The sequence below is a fragment of the Nestor notabilis genome, unplaced genomic scaffold (assembly GCF_000696875.1).
Source record: "Nestor notabilis isolate BGI_N333 unplaced genomic scaffold, ASM69687v1 scaffold15938, whole genome shotgun sequence".
NCBI lineage: Eukaryota > Metazoa > Chordata > Aves > Psittaciformes > Psittacidae > Nestor > Nestor notabilis.
In genome coordinates this window covers 24856-46565 of record NW_009938857.1, presented here as the reverse complement: position 1 = coordinate 46565, position 21710 = coordinate 24856, and the positions used below count along the sequence as shown (strand labels likewise).

The following is a 21710-nucleotide window of genomic DNA, read 5'->3' as shown; positions in this document are numbered from 1 at the left end:
GGGCACCGCAGCGTGTGTGTTCCACGTTGGGAATGCCCCTTCGTGTGGAATTCAAGCTGCTCGGCCTGAGATCTTGTGCAGTACTGCGTGGTGGGGAACCTCCTGGCTGCTGGAGTGCCCCACAAGGCTCGCAGCGGTGTCCTGTGGCCGCAGATGGACTTCCCTCTCCCCTTCCCAGTTCCTGAGGCGACAGCAGGTTCTTCAGTTATACAGGAAGATCCTGAGGGCTATTCGTGAGGTGCCTGCTGAAGCAGATCGCCGCTATTTGAAGGACTGGGCCAGAGAGGACTTCAGGAGAAATAAAGATGCTACAGATGAGGTGAGGACTTGGCACCCCCAACCCTGGCCGGCTGCCCTCGGGGATGGTCAGTGCGCTGACCTGCAGTTCGTACAAGGGTTTGTTTCGTAGGTGCCACCTCTAGGCTGGTGAGAGTCTGTTTTCTCTTAAGGAACGTTTATATGAAGAAGGAATTCAGCATCTCTAACTATTATCCCCCTGTTGGCAGTAGTAATGTTTCTCTCATTTCCAGATGATAATCTGGAATTAAAACCTAAACAAATGCTCCTTACTCAAAACATGAGAAAGATTGTATTAATACAGGAACTAACGTACTCATTAATGGTCAAGCTTTCTATAGCTTCTTTTTTTCATCTTTAATTTCAACTATATTCAAGCTGAACACAATCAAATGGGGTGGTTGCGCATAAGGAAGCATGTACGAAATGCAGAAACCTTCACATTACTTGTATGTCTCCTGTCTTCTGCTTTGTAGTTTGATCCTTTTTCTAGCCGGTGCTCAAGGTATTGCTGGCTGAGTTACACAAAGTGTTGCAGGACTTGGATCAAAACAACATCGAGAGAAACATCCCCTGGCTGTGAAAACACCTGTCTGCCTAATGCCTCTCTGCAATTGTCACTACTTGCCTGCAAAGGCAGCAGACACAGAGGCATAAAGAAAACACTATTAGGAGTTTGAATCCAGTTCAAACCTGAGTTTTAAAGCAAAGCTGTAACCATCCCCCAAACTCATCATTACAGAGCTAGAGAAAATTAATTAATTTGTTCACTTGGTTTTTAACCATCTCAGTGATTACAGTGTTACCTTCACACAAAGAAATAGATCACAACAGTGCCGGTGAATTGTACATATTTTAATGTGTTAAAATCCATGTGCTTGTGTAAAACCTGGGCTGTGTACAGACGTTCGGTTCAGTAGATTGCATTTTGTTTTACAGGATGCCATCAGGATGATGATTACTCAAGGCAACATGCAACTTCAGGAACTTCAAAGAACACTGAAGTTGGCAAAATCCTGATCTTCAGTTTGTTGAAGGCTGGACTTTCATCTGCTGTGAACAAGCAGAGTATTTCTTCCAGAAAATGGTTACAGTAGCAGCCTTTGCTGGCAACCTGGTAACCTTTGAAGGTGGAACCACCATGGTGGGGGTTTTGTTTATTCCCCCTCCTCATCTCAGTTTGGCTACCTTCCCATGTGGAACTCACTGAGCCACGAAGGATTTTAAAGACCTGAATGGATGATGTTAGGATGTGCTGTGGGAAAAGCAGAAAGCACCAAAAACTACAGCAGCAGTGTTACACCAGGGAAATGGAAATAAATATGAGCCAGATTATTTTGTCTGTTTTCTATTGTGGCAGCTCTTAAGTGGTAACATTTACAGTGGCAACGGCTCTTTCTGTACTGTGCCAAGGACTTTTACCAACGTTTGGGATTAAAAATCCCAAACATTTGGGATAAATAAATAGGCCCAAAGCAGATAAACATGATTGATAGAACATAAAGCAAATGTTTTCCATGTAGGTGCAAATTTTCACTTCTAACTGAATAAAACTTAAAAGGGGAGGTCTTTAAATATGAAAATGAGTGATTTTATCCCCCAAAACAGTTATGACCAATTTAACAGGAACTACCTTCAACTTTTAGTATTTAAAAGTCAGTATAAGGTAGAATTGCAGATAGAAAATACTAACCAAAAATATTGTGGTCTGGCTTTCCAAATGTTACATTACTCCACTTGTAATTGTTAGTTTGCAGTCGTTCTTACCTCCGTGTGAATTGCAGTTTATCTTCTATTTATTTCTGTATCATTTGAAAATACCAAGGTGAGTCTGAGATTTTCTCAGCATAAAAAAGCCAGACAGAAGTAGCTGGATTCCTGACTATCCAGTAGCTGCTTGCAGTTCGGGTCGTGGTTTCAAGAGATGAAGGAGCCCTTCCCTCTCCCACCTATTACAGGTCACTTGAGGAGCCACCTCCTCTTCCCAGCCGGACAGCCTCACGGCAAGTCTGGTAAGTGCCACCATGTCGGTAAGTGCTAATGCTGCCACAGGGGAAAGGACAGGCCAGTATTGCCCCTCTAGGCTGTGGGAGGGAGGGAAGAATGCTTCTTCCTGGAGCTAAACAAAGGGTCTTCAAAGTTACATGTATCAGCAAAGTTGCTTCTCCAAAAGCTTCTGCTTAACATGAAAGAATGCTTCCCCCCCCTCCCCCCCCAAATTATTTTCCTAAAAGACATTGTAGAATCCCTTCCCGTGACACTTAGCTTGCAGGAAAGGATGTGCTGCAGGCTACCAGTGAGGCTGCTAAAGAGTTCAGATTTGTATAGAGAGAAGCCTTCAAACTTGTATGTCTAAATGTTTTGTTAAAAATCTAAATTTTCTTAACACTTTCTAATAGAATACACAGAACATTAGTGTGTTGAGGATTGATTCTTCACATTCGCAGAAAATGCTGGTTAGAAAGGAATTTTGGCTAAACAAAGCCATAATCAATGTTGGCCGTTTCTCACATGTAACTTCCCCTTTCCCCGAGCCAGTGGTTTGATTTCTGCTCCTTAATTAGGAGATTTTACCGTGCTGCCTCACCACAGTGTTTTCCATTCACAGCCCTGAGCCTGCACTACTCCTTTGACTCCAGTTTTTATGTTTCTAAGTTGTGACCTCATAATCAGAAATAGTTCTTGACAGGGAGTGCCCCATGAGTGCTGCAGCCCATGATCTCCACTGCTTTGTTGGCTTGTCAAGATAAAATTGCCTGCCAGAAGCCTTTAGGTGTCTAAGTATAGTCTGCTACGGTAAGTAGATATACTCCCAAGTGTGTGCTGTGAAGAAAAGTATTTTGTGAAGTCCTTCAACTATTGTAGCTCTTACAGAATCACAGAATGGTTTTGATTGGAAAGGACCTTAAAAATCATCTGGTTCCAACCCCCTGCCATGGGCAGGGACACCTTCCACTAGACCAGGTTGCTCAAAGCCCTGTCCAACTTGGCCTTGAACACTGCCAGCAATGGGGCAGCCACAGCTTCTCTGGGCAACCTGTTGCCAGCGCCTCACCACCCTCACAGGGAAGAGTGTCTTCCTAGTATCTAACTTAAATCTCCCCTCTTTCAGTTTCAAGCCATTACCCGTTATCCAGTTACTACATGCCTTTGTATAAAGTCCCTCTCCAGATTTCTTGTAGGCCTCCTTTAGGCACTGGAAGCTGCTCTAAGGTCTCCCTGGAGCCTTCTCTGCTCCAGGCTGAACAAGCCAAACTCTCAGCCTGTCTCCATAGGAGAAGTGTTCCAGCCCTCTGATCATCTTTGTGGCCTCCTCTGGACTCACTCCAACAGGTCCACATCCGTCTTGGGTTGGGAGCCTCAGAGCTGGATGTGGTACTCCAGGTGGGACCTTGTGAGAGCAAAGTAGAGGATCACCTCCCTCAAGCTGCTGGTCATGTTCCTTTTAATGCAGCCCAGCATACAGTTGGCTCCTCCTTTCAAAGCAGGGGGGACTACAAAGTGGAGTAAAAAGGAAGGAATTAGCAGAGAGTGCCTCCCTTTATTTTATAGTACACTTGTTAGCATCAGAAAACCTGTAAAATCAGTACTCTGCAGTCATCGTCTTATATTACTGCTCCAGTGGGAACCTTGGTAGTGCAGTTCGTGTGTGAAGCAGATTAGGTTAAAGCCACAGCCTTTCCATTTCCCTTGCACTTGTGTAAGCTCAGGAACGTGTGTGCCATCATCTGCGCACTCAGCCTGGTGCCCCTACCTTCTGAAAGGGTGGGGGTGTGCATCAGCTAACGAATGTCAGTCAGCCCCTGCAGCCACCTGTGGCACACACAGTAGAACTGGTTTCTGTGTTTTGTAGCCACAAACACAAAAACTTAGAAGTTGAAGTCCCATTTTCTGCTCCCCCTTCTGAGTGAAGTGAGGGGATTGTGTCTGTTCTCTAGCTAGAAAACGTTACACCACAGACGTCTAAGCAACACAGACTTCTGAGCAACACTTATTTTAATTGCTTGGCAAAACATTCACTTTATCAAGATGATACAAAACTTAAATAGCATGCTTCTGCGTTCCTACAGTAGCTTAAACAAAACCGTAAACATATGGAAGTGTCTATGTTAGACTACAGAAGTCAGAGCAATAAAACTAGTGTTTCAATAACTGCAGATACACTTTTCTTGTCTTGATAGTGCATTAATAGGAACTTTAAAAATTTTGCTATATAATACAATTTTCTTTGCTTTATACATCTGCTAAGAAGAAGAAAGCTTAATCACTAATTAGTCAATGGTGTGTTCAATACTGTATTTTGTATTGATTTTAGGGCTCCTCAGTACAGAAAAAAAATACCTTTCTCCTTGGCATAACAGTACTATCCTGTATTCGAATTGGTTCTGAACAACTGTCTGTCATGATCTGTTAACTTACTTTTCTAACAGAATCTGATGAAGCCTTCTCAGAGGTATAAGGAGGAAGCCCTAAAGGGGTGCAGATGCAACAGTGCCTCTAGATGATCTGAAGTGTGTCAGCCCGGACAACACTGGCCATTGTAAGTTTTGATTTTATAACAAAACACATCCATAAAAACTTTAAGATGTTGTTGAGTTCTATGCCGTGGGAATGTTTGTAAATCCAGTCCTAAGACCTGCAGACTCACCAAGGCCTGGCATCTCTTTTTAGAGATACAAGGAAGGGAAAAACCAAAGAGAAGAACAAAGGGCAGGGTGTCTGAGAAAATCCTGACTGCAGGAAAAGAAACATTTGAGTACAGGGAAGCTTTCACTTCTTTAGATAGAAGGACTTTTTCAAGCTTCTTCAGTAGTGGAGAATTCAGCCATTTGCTGCTTGAAGAAGAGATTTATATAAAAATTATACCTAGCAAGTAGAATATGGTTATGGTAAAATATGTGCTATCCCTAAACAAAACTTCTCTGCCAGATTACTGGAATATGGCCCCACCAACTGTGTAACCACAAGGAGCTTTGCAAGGAGGACTCTGTAAAAAAAGGACAAGTCTAATTTAGCATTTGTTTTAATAATGTAAAACAAAAAGCAAAGTGGCAACCAAAGCCTCTGTACCTAATGGGGTGTATCTCACTCAGTGGGAACCTGGCCTCTCCCAGCTGCAAGCCTGCATCTGTCACCTGCGTGGGCTTGTAATTGGAATTGGTTCTGTAGCTGTTCTCCACTGACTAGAGCAAGCCTGTGGGGAGTATCTAAAATAGTATCTACAGCCCTTCGTCACTGGAGAATTCTGTCAAAAGCTCTCCCAAACATCCTGGGTTTATTTCACTGTTGGTATCACCACGTATTTACATGTAGCATCCAGTGGAACCCTCCAGCCACACGCAACCTATGTGGAAATAAGAACGTTCCCTTTTCAGAAAGCAGTTTTGGTTTCTAATGCAGTTTGTGTTCAAGCAGCACCTGGAAATTGAGAGTGCAATATTTAACAGACTCTTGGAAATAACAAAGAAAGGAACTAATGTGCAGCATCTCATTGTCATCAGTAGTCTGCATATGAATTCTCCTCAGTTCTGGAGTCTCCAAAATTAGTTCTGCTCCTGACAAAGAGGATTTTGTTTGGATGTAACAGGCACTACAAATATATATATACACCAGTATTCGAGATTCCCATACAGCAGGTTCCAGAATGGGTCTTGTTGCTCGTCTTTACCTGCTTGGTAGACGCTAGCTCTCTTTCTGCACCTTAGTCCTTAATTTGCTGAGCTCCTCTTCTAAGCTTTTAATGTGCTCCTTGAGTGCAGCTTTGTCTTGCTGCGCTTTCTGGTTAGCTTGGCACCGGGCTTCTTCTATCTTCCGTTCATACCACTTCTCCATCTGTGTGGAAACGGCCTCGAAGAAGTACTGCGTTATCTCCAGGGCCTGGGAGGTGTCTCTGAGCGCAGGGGCAGGTGGCTGTCCCCCAGGCAGCACAGAGGGCTGCTGCTCCTGGCTTGCATGTGCCCCAGCGTGGTGCACAGCTTTGTGCCTCGACTGCCCGCTTTTGCTGGACTTCTTCGTCTGCGTTCCTTTGTCAATGAAGCAGCCACTCTGTGGTTCAGTCTTTGCAGGTTCAGTCAAGGGCTGCAAAGCAGCTTGAACCTTAACATGTCTTAATTTGGAGCCCGAAAGCTCAGAGGAGGGCAGCTCCTGCTGGAGCCTGTGGAAAGTGCTGGCACTAACAGCTTTGTCCTTTGGCCTGACATCTTGAGCAGGGGCAGAAGAAGAAACCGGTCCACCAGTGATTAACTGTTGCTCTGTACCTACAGAATAAAATAAATACATAGATATTTAGAAAAGCTCTGGGCATTTATTTTGGCATCCAGAAATCCTTGCTGTTTGATGCATGATGTGGTTTCTCATGGACCATGCTGTGTGTAACACTGTAGAGGCTTATCTGCCTTACCACATCTTCACAGTCAGGTGATACAATAAGGGGTCATTAAAAGAGAAAAGCTGGCTCAGGCAGGGAGCACTGCATTGCAGCTGGGGAACTACAGGCCAACACCAGTTAAAGGACTTCACAAGAAGGACACGTGACAAAGACCAGGCTACATTCCTACGGTAGTTTATATCTGCTGATACCTATGAACCCCCTGCTTCTACAAAACTTGACGCCCCATTGATTTTGCACAGGTAACACATTTTGATGCTTTTGAACTATTCAATGCATGTGGTCTTCTGCCCTTCTAATCTGATGGGGTATCCATGCCATGTCTGTTCACTTTGCATGGTGTTTGGGGGGGAATATACAACGTATCTTACAGAAGCCCAGGGCTTTGATAGCATTCTCCTTGGCTGTGCAGACCTGGCCAGCCTCCCCTTCTAATTTTTACCTCAAAAGCTTCCTTGGTCAAACACAGAGAGGAGGCTTGAAATGCATCTTTGGGTGGCCTTGATCGCTGAATGGGCTGAAATGTTCTCAGCTATTTTTGTTCTTGTCAAATGAACTAGTAATTAAACAGACTTTGGTTCAAGGGAAATGAGTATTTTAGGTTCACATCATCGCACCCCGCTGATACAGGTTCCATGCATCTGAAAAGCCCTAGATACACTTCCTTCAGTAGACTTTGGATAATCTGCACACCTTCCCACCAGACAACAGGGTAGGAGCAATTCTGTCTGGGAAGCTGGAGGAATTTCAGAAAACAGATTATTCAGAGCACCGAAGAACTTGGCTTCAAAGACACAGTGACATGGAAGCATCAGGAAGTCAGTGAAGAGAACCGTGTCTTAAAACATTCCCAGTGGCTGCCTTGAAGTGTATTCTAACCCCAAGACATACAGGATGCGAAGAGCACACAGCCAGAACTAATATGTGTGGTATTAATACAAGTATCCTTCAGCTGATTAGCTCATCTTCCAATGCATATGACATCTAAGTACCTGATAAGGTTGCACCCGATGCACCATCCTGTTGAATGCAAAAATGTTGCCCAAAGTTCTGTTCTGGCATCTGGCCTCTGCTCCTTCCCCCATCTTCTGAGAGGCTATTTGGAAGTGCGATATAGGAATGCTGGTGGGAGCCCTCCAACTGCAGCACGGGCTGGTTGGCTTTACAGTCCTTGGCACTGTGGGGGTTGTTCTCAGTATCCAGGGTCTCAGTGAGAGACTCACAAGTGGACAAAGTTGATTTTGGTCTTGATGACCTGGAATCTCCAGAGAGCTTGAGCTCCAGATTCTGAATCTTCAGCATGCACCAAGTCTTCAGCTCATCGACCAAGGAAATCTATGAGAAAGAGACTGTAATTAGATGATCCTGTGATGAGATCCAGTGGTTCCTGGGCTGTTGTGGACAGATGGCAAGGACAAAGAGAAGCAAGCTGAGTTGTCGCCTTAGACTCCCTGTACAGATGCATGTGCTGCCTCTGGGAATATTTAAAGGACTGCAAATCAGACAAGATGAAGAACTAGGCATGACTGAATTAAAGGCACCCTCCTTAGTTCGAGCTACCACCTCTTAGATTTGAATGTGCTACTTCAAACACAACACTAAGTCCTCTGATCAGGGATGACTGTTCAATTATACAGTCAATGGTACTTTCTAAGGAACGTCACATGTGGTCAAAGCTGCCATTTTTTAAAGAGTGAAATTCAAATTAGACACTTCTGGGACACCACTTTATACCACTGCCAACCTCTGTTGGTGGTAAAGATGAGTCCTGCACTAAATGATAAATTACTAACACCTTTCAAATTACAAAGGTGCTTAGTAAGTCTCAGATGCAGAGGTGTTTGCCAGTGAGCATTTAAAATATGAGTAGCTCTTTTACCCTCTTGTTCATATGACATCATGAATTCAGGTCTGGCCCTTCTCTGCACATGGACCCAACTCAAAGTAAAGCCCAACTCAAGTTTTTCGAGTACTTTCACTTAGACCAAACAGAACAGGAACACAAATTTCTTATCACGTTTTAATGGTGAGTTTTTGCAGAAGCTGGAAGGGCAAGAGCTGGATCTGTACAGGAACAGCTAATTCTTATCATGCTGGTTAAACAAGCACATGAACAGAACTTGCCTATTGGCAGTTAACACACAGCTTTGAAATGATGCGGTGTTGCCAAAGTCAGAGGGAAGAACTGCAGCCTTTTAATACACAGGGGAAAAAAGATCAGACAGAGAAGAAGGGAGAGATTCCCAGGGCACAACCATATGGTTATTAAAAGGAACAACACAGGTCTTGCTCTTGTTACTATTTGCAGATGTTCCTGCGGACATCCTTTAATGAAGCAAAAGCTGAAAGCACAACTGTTAAAATTTTAGCAGTAGGAATTTTTGCAAAGCACTATGTTAGGGAAAAAGACATTTTGTTACAGATCCTGTATTTCAGATCCACCAAAATAAATTCTGACAGAGAGACTGGATTTCACGCTCCCCATTTCTAATGCAAAAGCTTTATAAAGCTGGTTTAGACATTAAGGTAGTGATATGAGGGAATGATTTGGTCTTTGAAGCTCTTTTGCCTGTTTCAGCAGAGAAATCTCCAATATTCCCTCTGCCTGCTGGAACGAAACTCTTGAGCTGAGCCGTCTGGGCTAACAGGGAGTAGCTGGTTCAAGCCCTACCTGCCGTTTCTCCCCCTCACTCTTTTCCAGCTCAGTGTGCTGCTGCAGGCGGTGAAGGCACTCTGTCCTCTCTGCTGAGAGCCGCTCAGCCATCTAGGGGGGGGGGGGGGAACAAACCATAATTTAGCAGAGATGGTCATGTTAAAAACCAAACAACCTCCCTCCCAACTGTGAACCTTGTAAGTCAATGTACTGTCTTTCAGTCTTCATTTCTAGGAATGCTGCCAACAACAATTAGATGTAGCTTGCAAAAAGGTTCAGTCGCAAAATTAGTGATGAATAACAATTACATTAAAAACAAAAAATAATTTAGAGGATCTTGAATCTCAGTGCAAACAGAATTCAGCAAGAGGGATTTTACAATTACAAACTGATGAGCTGTAGGACTGCCTTCTGTCTTTATATTTCCCTCTTAGGGCCTCAAGCAATTTAGATTTATTGTCTAAAGAAGCACCAGAAGCCACTTACCACATTAAATGTGGTTTTTGCAAGACTCTAGTTTGCAGCATTAGATCCCTGTGGAATATCACAGTTCCCTGGCTTGAGTATTACATTTCAGGTTCGTTTTACCACACAAGAAGCAATAAATGAATCATGACAGTGAAAATGTTCATTAAGCTTAGGGTATGTTTATACGGGCAAGCAGACCTCCAGGTCATAGTCTTACTTGATGTTGAGTTTTGGTTTCCATCTGGCCCAGCTTAATGTTCATCTTATCTTGTACTGTCCCAAACTCAGCTTTTATCTCTTCCACTGTTGCCTCCAGCTGATTCTCCAGTTTATTTATCAGGGGCTCACAACGACATCCATTTATCGGTGCCTGAAAAGAGTCATACATTCACTGGCTACATCCTGCTGTCCTCTTGGTGCACTTGGAACATTATCACAGCCTCCCCGATCCAGTCACAGGCTCTTCTGTACCATATGCTGTATCTCACCCTCCTGATAACATCTTACAGTAGCTCAACAAACAGGCTATTAGTGAAAAAAGCACAGACTAGAAAAGGCTTGATGTGATTTACATGGATGCAGCCTAACACTCCACAGCATAGATTTTGCTGGGGCTACAAGCAGCCATGAGCTCAGCTCATGTATGCCCTGGTACTGTGTGCTGTGTGAGGGGATACCACATCACAGGCCTGCCCCCCATGTCTTGATGCTGCAGTTCTGAATTGAACCAAAAAAACCCCAGGTTTTGTGGATGTGTGTGGTTTTGTGTGCATTTTCTAACCTAATGACAATAATGTGCTCTTTTTGTTTGTTTTGGTGCTGTGTGGCTGCTCCTGCCTGCCTTCACCCTGCTGACTTTCAACTCACTTGTCCCAAGTCCCAAAGCACTTCTGCAAGGGGAGCTGCATGACCACATTTAAGTCTCTCAGGGAGCTGGTCACAAAGATTCTCCCTTAAGCAAGGACACCTGATTCTCTTTGGCTTCCTCTGCAGTCTGAAGGTGGAAATCTGCTCCTTCAGGGGGTGAGTCAGGAGCCCAAAGCAGCTGCTCTGAATCTGTCCGCAGAGGAGCCTCCTTCCCTCTCTCCTCTGGCCCTGCAGTACTGTTTCACAAATTGGGGATTATTCCCCTGGCAGGAAAAGGTGAGTGGTTTGCTGAGCACTAAAGAAAGCTTCAGAACTACAAGTACTCAAGAAAATCTGTTTGCTCTTCAGGGCCTGAGGGCATCAAAGACAACAGACCAGAGAGCGCCCTGTCATGTACTTCAAGAAATACTATGTAAGGGTGTCTAGCTCTATTAAGCTAATCTTTGTGAATAGATTACATTTGTACACAAATCCTATCTGCTCTCTGCACCTTTCTTCCTGCTCCCCAAGTCCCTCCTACCAGCCCATCCCCTCCTACCATCAGATCCCAGGGGCAGGGAGATACTCCTTTCAACATATGAAAGCTCCTGGTGGAGGAGCTTTCATTATCTCTCTTAGGACATATATTTCATATTCTTTTAGAATAATCCCATAGTGCCCATCTGGAAATTTTCCAAGCGTTACATAGGGAGATGGTGGAATATATGGCCAGTAAAACCTCTGAACTCTGCCTTGAGGGACCTTCAGAATCTGCTGAATTTTTTAACTACAGCAAGGGATGGAGGAGAGCTGGATGATGGCTATAAGAAGCTAAGGAAATGGAAGGATTGACCTCCCAGAGGTGCAGGAGGACAACATTAAGAACACAACAATACGAACATTTACAGCATCTCCAAGGTAATTTGCTGGTTTCATGCCTTTTTTTTAAATGTATGTGTACTGTTGAATACTTGCATAATAAAATGACAATCAGGCTCTAAACTGGAATAAATGCCCAGGAGCTGGTAACTCCGGGTGTATTTGTGAATCAGTTTCTGTACAGCTCCTGCCTCCATTAACCCTAGGATACCCAAAGATACACTGCAATGAACAGAAGCTTTTGGTTTAGGTAGTGAGCTTCAGTCCTCACCCACTGCTCTCATTTATTTTCCTTAGAAAAGGCCTTTGCAATCTTAATGTTTCAAAGCGTATCCTCAAAGTTCCAGTGTCATTTCCAGTCATCGGTCACACCGTATCTCCAAAAAGGAAATACTCTGTAGATCAAAACTAGTGAAGTATGTGTTCTTTTACCCGCACAAGCCCAGACTATTGTTTATCAGACTTCAGGCCAAAATGCTGCTGAAGCCCAAACAAGGAAAACAAACACACAGTCATGATGCTGTACCCCTGCGAGCGCAGTTAGTTGAGCTCATTCTCTGTTAGCTACCCGTGTCCTGACTCCAAGCGCTGCTCCCCGCATCCCGCTTCAGGAGGGCAGCAGCCAGCTCACCTGCATCACCTTCCCATCCTTCCCTCGGTAGAGCGTGTAGAGCTGGTAGGCTCGGACCTCGTGGGGAGGGGGTGGAGAGAAGCAGTGATGTTTACTTCTGCGCTTAGGCACGTTTTGCTGGGCCCGGGGGAGTGTCTGCTGGTCAGCTGGGGAGATAGGGTCTGAGAGTGCCGAGACCTGCAGGAAATACACACAACGTCTGCCCAGTTCAGGAGCCCCCCGGTGAACTTTCCCTGGTGGGAACAGGACAAACCCATCGTGACAATTACAGCAAAAACCTGGTTAAAACACCAGTCCAGCTGCAGTGCCTGGCCACAACTTTGATGTCTGTTGGCACAACAAGAAGATTTCCACACAAAGCTCGTGCCTGTGACGCTCAACAGCAGAATTTCCCCACCAGGGGTCTGTTTCGGTCTGAAGACTACTGCCTCTGCCCATGAGCAAGCATGGCAGGGCTGCTGCCCCGACTCACCAACATGCTGAACGGACAATGGAACTATTGCTCAACAACTATCCCTTCCCTCTGCTGTTTTAAACCTACTCGTACCTTTTCCTTTGGCTTTTTCTTTTTGCTCTTCTTCCCTTTTGGATCTGGTGAGGTTGACCGGGGTTCATCCTTCAGATTGCTCTTCTTCTGTGGTGGCTGGTCACTGCTTGGTGTGTCATCAGCAGCTGAGATGCTGCCCTGCTTGAAGCAAAGACAGGGGGTTCAGAGCAGTTGCAGAGATGGGGAAAAGGTGCCTTTTCTTCAGTTGCCCAGTTTCAAGCTGCTCTGCTCATGTTAATGGGCAACCCTTTAGCAGCACAGCACCACAGACTGCCTCAGACAGCTGCCGTGGTCATGCACAAGTGATGGCTCCAAATAGCTGTGGTCCTGATGGGGTTTATTTACACTCCCCCCCATCGCAGCAGATGTGGCTGGTAATGCAGGGCTGTACCTTGCTCTGTACCACTTCATCCCGTGGTACTGACTGAGCTCGCCTTTCCTCCTTGAGTCGCTCTCTCTTCTTCCTCAGGCTCCTTCCACGGTTAAAGCGTGAGACCTGAAGACAGACCACACTGTCACTCAGTGATGTCATGCTCTTTCCTACCACAGAAGCCAACTAATAGAGTAAACCTTATCAATCACCTCTGTCTGAAAGGCAATGGATAAAGGAGAGTGCGCTGCCAGATGGACAGTGATGGGCCAAGCACCGTGGGTGCCGACAGCTGTGAAAACACAGCACCACGAAGCCAAGTCTATCAGGGCACTTTGCTGTTCCCTGGAGGGGTAAGCACCTCCTGCGGCCTCCGGCTGGTTGCCAAGCCAAGCCCAGCCCTTCTCACTCAGAGGTAACAAGGAGGAGCAGGGCAGCAACCGTGCCTAGTCTCATACCTCTGACAGCACTTAACGCTGTGGAGGCTTTATCTGCACACCTTGCTTCGGTGTAGGGGCTGAAAGGCTCCACATCAACAGACCTGAGGCCAGCACACAATTCCGGCAGAAACACAGGCACCTTTCGCAGCAGAAGAGAATGTGACCTCTCAGGGTTAACTGGCCTTAGCTCCACATGTATGTGTGTGCTGGGGAGAGATCTGTAACATACCTGTGATGCTTTAGTGAGGAGGAGCGCAACCTCAGGGTTATTGTGCTGTCTGGCAACCTCTAGAGGGGTCTGACCTGCCTGAGAGGAAAAAGAAAATGGCATTTCCTTCAAAACAGAAGCTACTGGAAATGTGGGATTTCTCCACCCAGGGTTAGTACATGCTCTGTGCACATAAGTAAAGTTGACTAACTGCTTTCATTTACCCAGATTTAATTCAAGTCTAACACCCAAATATTTTCTACCAACACTATGAAGAGCGTTGAAGGTAGTCTGCATTAACATAAATTACCAATGAAACTCCATGTGCTGCTTACATTGTTGACAACGGATGCATCAGCCCCTGCCTCCAGCAGCAGCTTAACCACCTTCCTGTGATTGAGAGCAGCAGCTACATGGAGCGCAGTATCCCCTGCCTGCAAGTAAGAAAGCAGAGAACAACTGTGTAACACAAGTCTTTGGGTCTCACCCTGCAGAAATCACACCTCCCTAAAAGGGGCTCAGAGCTCAAAAGGCCTACAGTCACTGAGCTTAAATAAGGCCTGGTCAATAAGGAAAGCAGAATTAGGAGGAAGGGGACAGGAGGGGGCAGGAGCTACTTCAGGGCAAGGACCTGCTTCAGCCTGGTTTTGAGAAACGCAGCCAGGGCGCTGGTGATCTGGTTTAACTAAAACGAGTGATACACGATGCAGCTTGGAGGCAGCCCAGCTCTACTGCCAGCAAATGGATACGACATCTGAGGGCAGAACCGGTTTTCCCACCACATCCTTCTCTTTTTTTCCAGGTTTGATTATTTGGTGCACAGATGGTCAAGTGTCACGTTACTCAAAAGCAGCCAGGTAGGTACAAGCAGCGTGGTGGCCAGTGTTCCTTTCATGAGATTCCTCAAGAAAAACAGGTTTTGGATGAAAGCCAGGAGGTGATCCAGGTGCTGCATAACACGCTGCCCTGCCCTGCCCTTGTGCCAGTGTAGCCAGGTGTCTGCTGCAATCAGACTCAGGCGCTACTAACAGTACCAGCAGCTGTTCAAAGGAGACAGGGCACGTGTGCGTAATGCCCTCCTGTCCCCTTTGCCTTGCATTTTGCCTTCAGAAAATTAGATCTCCTTGAGACTAGTGGATGTCTACTGCTTGTTGCTGACTTGGGCGAGGTGTATTCATAAATAAAACCATTACATGTGCAAATATGGAACCACTTTGGGTAGTGCTGGGGAATGAAGCAAAGGGGTGGGTGTCTCTGCGGGCCAGGTTCACACTGGTTAATCTTAATATTCAGGAGCTCATTTTGCAAGTTTAAAAACTCATTTCCAAATAAAATTACACAGTAAATTTAACATACCGAAACCCTTTTTGTTTGGCGTAATATCTCATATCTAAGAAACAAGGCTAAATGTACAGATCAGAAAACATCTTTATGATCCTCAAATACACATGGAAAATTTCCCAGGAGCATGAGACGATGTGGTTAAGCACCACATAAGCTATTTATTTAGCAGATTTAATACATCTTAATGTACTAAATCCATTCCCTTCTACCACCCAATTAGGCTATGCTATAGATACAAAATCAATTACTTCTCTATAAAACAACCACGGATGATTAATCCTAGGTTAGATAGACCATTACTTTGAATTTAAAGCATATTTTTTCTTCACTTTTATGTCATTTCAATTCCCCCTACTGCAAAATGCAGCAAAGAAAATTATTCATAGGAATTTGCACTTTTGTAGTATCTGAATGTTAGGGAGTTCTGCTTCACAATGTCTCCATAATAGCCATAGGATCATTAAATCCTAGTTACAGAAGAGAAAATGGGCCCCCATAAAACAACTGAGTCTCTTGCCCAGTCCCATTCTGCACAGAACTGCTAAGGCCCCAGAAGCGCCAGCTCCTAACTCCATGTCACTACTGTCCCAGACCCCCTTCCTATACCAACATACGACTGCAGAACCTCATAAACAGGCAATGCTTTAAAGAAAATGATGCAAATGCGATGGCAAAATAATAAACCACTGATAAGCCACTACTTTAAGGCTGTTCTTAAAAGCATTTGGTGGTACAGTGAAACACAGAGTGAAGCGGGATTACCCGGGTAGGAATCCCTCTTCCCCACAACCAGCCATATGCAAAGGGCAAGAGAGTCACAATGAGGTTCATGCACTGACCTGGTTCTTTTCATGGACAGAACAGAAAGCACTGAGCAGCACCCTAATGATGGGCAAGTGATTATAACGAGCAGCCACATGCAGACAGGTATCTCCTGCCTGCAAACAGAAACAAAGCTCTGAGCATGTAATCGCAGTAGAAAAGCTTGCACTTGTCACGGCGCTCAGGGATGAAACAATCCTGTTAAACCAAAGAGAGCAGCAAGTGCCACACACCTCCACTGGACAGCAAGGCTGTCTTCTCTGCAGTACACAACCTGCTATCAGGAGTGGAGAGGTTTAGCAAGAGCTGGGGTCAGGCAAGCTGCGGGTACAAATTCTTTAACCACTGGTGGGACATACAGGTATTACAAAATGCTGCTTTCCTGCGCTTACAAAACTTGATCTCTATTTTCACATTAAATCTGTTCTTGTGAACCACAAACCATTGTGATTTGGAAGCTCAATGGTGTTGCACATAATGAATAAACATGGAAGCAGGGGCCAGAGCAGTGTTCCCAGGAGGGGTGGCACATGTGCAGCTGGCGCTGGGAGCAGAGCCTCATGGGTTTCACTTTGTGTGCCTCTGCCCACCTTGCTGTCAAGCAGGGACAAAAACATCTGGCTTCCTTCTCATTATAAAATAGGAGGAAAACTGTCTGAAACTGAAGTCACCTTCAATCTACCTCATTTGGCAGACGGACACACAGTACACATGATATGTCTCCGTGAGGGCAGGTCTGAAGACTTTCACTACTCTGGCATAAACCCCTTTTAAGTTTTCCATCTTTTTGAGAGAGGAACCCTTCTGCAGAACTGCACAACAGTGTATGGGTCATCACGACCCAGAAAAGCAGCAAAGGACCAGCTGCCTCGGTCTGTGCAACAGCAAAATCCCCTTTGGCTCCTTCCATCCCCACTCAAGAGATGGGGGTACAAGTAGTGCGTCGCTCAATCCTATCAAAACCATTCCTGTGCAGGATGCATACAATGGTTTGTTAGTGGAGTTTTCCAATAGCATTTATAATAAAGAACACGGCTGAAAGTATTTCTGAGTATTTCCATGAGTTAAAGTAACAGCTATAACAAAGGCACACAAAAATGAACACGTCCTTTTCAAAACTCACGTTGTTTTTGAGATCTGCTCGAGATCCTCCAAGTAATAAAACACGAGTACTCTGGGAATGGCTATTCTGGCAAGCCAGGTGAAGAGGGGTGTTACCTGCCTTAGAGAAACACAGGAGAATAGAAAAGTCGTGGTTAGAAATTGGACATGAGCACCAAAAAATAAAACCTCACAGCTCTTCCCACAAGAAGATCCACCCAAGAGCGAGATACTGTCACTGTTATTTTCCCAAAGATATGAACTGGATGAACCTGGAGACTGAAATACCCTCTTCGTCCTGTGAATTATTTATGTGGGATATAGTAAAGGCAGAAGTTGGACAGTCTAATGATACCTGCCTGGTCAAGTCTGTTTGCAGGAAGTAAAGAGTCTAGAAACTGTCTTGTTCATTAATATCAAACAGCATAATCAAGTATTTCACTTAAGGAAAGATAATTCTTGAGTTTAGGGTTTCCCGCATGCACACACACAAATAAACACGCTGCCATGGCAGGGCATCTCTGATCTCAAGCAGAGCTGGCCGTGATTGCTGCAAGGTGTTAGGCAGATGAGGGTTACAACCATTTCTGTTTCCTTACGATTGTAGCACAAACAAGCTCTAAGTCTGGTGGGTCTCTGGGCGCTCTCACAGGTCAGGATGCAGACTTTAAGCTATTGTGAAGCTCCAATGTTCAAAAAGCATGCCAGTGTCCAGCCACGATGAGAAGGGGGGGGGGAAAAGCCACCCAACCCCCAGAGAATGACATGCTAAGATTCCTGAAAGAAGCAAACATGCAGCTTTCATGGAGAGAAATCAAAGAAAAGTTTGCTTGTCTATTGTCTTTCTAGCACTGTGAAGCATTTTATCAGTCTGACAAGTTTTTCTGGCAGCATTTGGCTTTTGTTGGCTTGAAATTGTTTGGGATTTTTGGCTCTTGGGAGCTAGAAATGAAATCAGCTCAGGTAAATAGGTTTCCCATGCTTACTAGGCTGCCTGTTCACCTTGATTATGTCCTTTAACTTGTTCCCTGTGCTTTCAAGACACACATCAAAGCTGCAGGGCTTGAATTACCAACAGCCAATTCTTAGATGTGCTCTTCGGTCTTCAGTTCCACATTATAGACCATTTCAGGCCTGAATGTAGTCTCTAAGCTGTTGCAGACACAAACATTTTCTTTCTTAGCTAAGCTGCATTTAAGTGTCAATTTTTTCCCTCATGAGTGTATTGCCTCTGCAATGTCTTTATCATCTGGTGTTTGGAAGGTCCCTGGTGTGAAGGCAGAGAGCTCCTGAGCAGTAGGTGAGGGATGAGGAGCTCCATGCTGGGAGAAGTCATGGTGCTGGTGCCTAGGGCCAGGGCTCACAGAGCATCCTCATGTAGCTCTTTGCCCACGGAGTGACCAATCTCTCACCAGTTTCCTTTGAGAGGGAGAGTGGGCCGAGTTGTACCAATCTGAGGGTCTTCACTGCTCTAACTAACTCTTCGCTATAACATACAGATTGATGGAGGATCTACAGAGAAGGCTACAACTGATCTCACAAGATGATCTACTACAGCAGAAGAGTTTATTGAGCCAACTTGAGGAATACGGCTACCCAGGTAGTTTACTCATGTGCTGTCCCTTCTTCTAATGCCTGCCTGACTTGCTTTTAAAACTCGCCTTTAAACTCCTACGTCTCCTGTCAGGCCTCTGCATTTCACTTCAATGAGTGAAATTGAAGATTGGAGCCACCTTCAATTGCACTGCTCCTATATATACTGTGCTCAAGGTGCTGTGCTGCAAGGAGTGCCTCTGTCCAAGTGTTCCCAGGACATATCAACCAGGAGTTACAGAATATATAGACTCAAAACTTCTGCTGCTTAGCAGGGTTTGGCAAGTCTAACAGCCTGTATCTGTCCCAAACAGCCAAAAATTGCATGATGCTCAGGTCTAAGTCAATAACCTGCCTGTAGGATGATCCTATAGGATGACACTCAGCCCTGGCTGCCAGAAAAGCTGTCTGAAAGATTATGCCTAGTCATCAGTAACATAAAAATTCGAGAGACCAGAGAAAACATTTTGGGATTAAATAGAGTTAAGCTCTTCTTCTGTCTTGAAATCAAAAGGGGTAGAAGCACGTGCATGTGTGCAAGCATGCACGATAACTGCATTTTTCAGCAGCTCCTGAGAAAAGATCCTGTCCATTAAAAAATACACAAACAGTGAAATGCAAAGAAAGAGGATGTCTTACCCCGTGGGTAAGACATCAGAGACCAGCACAGGAGCTGGTCATACAGTATTAAAGTCTGCCAGTCAGGTATCAACCCTGCAGAGCTATTCTGTGCACGTGCTTTCAGAGAGAGGTTGTTTCCAGTTGAGAGAGGCTGTACTGCAAGCTAAGGCTTCTACTACCTGGAGGCACCTAAGCATGCCTGATAACCAGGCTTGCATCTTAAGCCCGCACCTTTGTAGAGAAGTATAACGGTTCACAAGACTAAAGCCAAGCATGGGAAGTTGCCTAAAGTACCTTTGATACAAAACTAGGTGAACATTACCACAAAAATAATTACACAAAATAAAAATTGGGAGTTGGAACAATACAGAAGCAGGAATACACATAAAACGTTATCAAAGATGATGTAATTACAGACCACAGAGTGACCGATATTGTACACATACATGTGCACATACAGAAACACTATGCCCAGGCAACGTGCCTTTTTACTCAAAATCTTAAGACTTTGGCCAGCTGTCTCCCTCTCAGTTGCTGTTTTAGAGACATATTTACCAAGACATGCTCAGAGATCCCACACAGCCAGCCCAAAGCCCTCTCATCTGCAACGAAGGACACGGTGCCAACCATGCAATCTGACCGACCTGTCAGCACAGTCGTCCAAACCTCAGCTCAGCTCACACCATTGGCTGCTACTGCCATATCCCAGACTATTCCATTGATTTCTGAATTACTGAATTGAAGTCTCCACAGGTTTTACAATTGGAGTGGAACTGAAACCTCTTGGCTTTGTCATTCTTTCCTCTAAACTGCTCTCAAGGTATCATGAATACTAAAAGGGACATAATCCAGGTTCATTACAAGATTTTGGTAAGAGCCTACACTAATACATTAGGAAGAACTTTCTAACAAAAGATAAGCTATTTTTCCCCCCTCTGTGGGTTACATTCCTTTGGCTGTTTAAATCCAAAAAAAAAAAAAAAAAAGAAAAAAGGATTGGATTTTGAAAGCCATTTTCCTGTTAGTACAATTCATTTTCATTTTAAATCACACCAGGCACTGTGAGTACACTTGGTATAAATTAGAGCACCATGGAGATTTCCACAGGAATTGCAGTGTTCCTCAGCTGTAATTAATGCATCATTCAACACACTATTGAGTTCCTCCTGCATCAGCTGTCAAAATATGAATTCCCCAATGCCTGCTGAGGGACCATCCAGGCGTAATAAATGCAAAAACAGAAGAAAAAGAATCCCACTCAGCATGTCCCCCACCCACTGAGAAATGCCATGGCCAGACATTTCCAGGGCTGAGCATCAGCCACTGTACACTAGAACTGAAAGCTCCTCCTGCATGGGTCTCACCTTGTTCTTGGCAAGAACGTTGGCTCCTGCTTTAACGAGCACTTTGGCAGACTGACTGAATCCATGCCAACAAGCTTCGTGAAGAGCAGTGTTCCCATCCTGCAGAGCACACACACGAGGAGAAGGTTAGTGTGCTGTGTCCACCACACGCAGAGTAACGTTACATTTAGAGCACAGCAGCTGCGCACCCCACTGCTCTCCTTACAAGTAAAAACATTTTCCTTTCCTACCAGTTCATTTTCTATTTTATTTTTACAAGAGGGTAAAAACATTATTTCTTTCATTGGAACTTGGAATTAGTTATACTTACTCCACAACTAAATTTACAGCCTGGGATTCTCAGTTTCTAGGATAATCAAGGGAAACTGCAGTGTTTTACGTAGGGTATAGTATGGTTGTACATTAATTTCTCCCTTAAGGAGCTGAGAACAGACTCTTAAACTAAAAACTACCATAGAATCACAGAATGGTTTGGGTTGGAAGGGACCTTAAAGAACATCCAGTTCCAACCCCCTGCCATGGGCAGGGACACCTTCCACTAGACCAGGCTGCTCAAAGGCCCATCAGCCTGATATAAAAAAAATAACTAAATCAGTAATTCATATGGAAAAGACGTAACAGTGTTTTTACACTGTAACTGTTCCAATTACTTACTTTCAAAGCATCAGATACTCACGAATATAAATCTCAACTTTATTTCTGAGACCTTAGTATTACTGGCTGGTAAGGCTGCAATCCCACAGGGCTTTGCTTTTGCCTGTTACCTTGTCTTGTCTGTCCAAAGCACAGCCCTCTTGAATCAGAGTTGCTATAACATCGGTGTTCCCTACAACAGCAGCCCGGTGCAATGCTGTCTGATCACCCTGCAAAAGAAGCAAGTTTATGATCAGTACCATTCCAACCTCATTTTGACTCAACACAAACGCATACAACACACACAGGGGCTGCATCCTCAACACAGGCAGTGTTTCAATTCAAGCTGCCTTTGAAAACAGTCCTTGTAAACAACTATCCTTAAAGTTGCTAAGATTAATGAAGTTATTGAAAGTATTAGAGAGCTGCAAACCAACTGTTTAGAGAAGACTGCAAGTCATCACAATCCCACATACAGCTCTGAAGTGCACCAAAACCATGGTAG

The 21710-nt window shown here is 44.7% G+C and overlaps 2 protein-coding genes across 2 annotated transcripts in view; one reads left to right on the top strand and one right to left on the bottom strand.

Moving 5' to 3' along the window:
- Positions 1-153: 153 nt before the first annotated feature.
- On the top strand, positions 154-1317 carry LYRM2 (LYR motif containing 2; the record flags this gene model as incomplete). Its single annotated transcript, XM_010019570.1, has 2 exons — positions 154-319; positions 1237-1317. Coding segments are annotated over 2 exons (247 nt in total), but the record flags the coding sequence as incomplete, so codon positions are not given.
- A 4662-nt stretch (positions 1318-5979) lies between these two features.
- ANKRD6 (ankyrin repeat domain 6) overlaps positions 5980-21710 on the bottom strand; it is a 33878-nt gene continuing 18147 nt past the window's right edge. The window contains 13 exon segments of the mRNA XM_010019569.1: positions 5980-6554; positions 7909-8020; positions 9357-9449; positions 9997-10176; positions 12163-12339; positions 12710-12847; positions 13101-13205; positions 13749-13826; positions 14063-14161; positions 15911-16009; positions 17017-17115; positions 20573-20671; positions 21337-21435. Of these exon segments, the coding sequence (XP_010017871.1) occupies positions 5980-6554; positions 7909-8020; positions 9357-9449; positions 9997-10176; positions 12163-12339; positions 12710-12847; positions 13101-13205; positions 13749-13826; positions 14063-14161; positions 15911-16009; positions 17017-17115; positions 20573-20671; positions 21337-21435 (1953 nt within the window).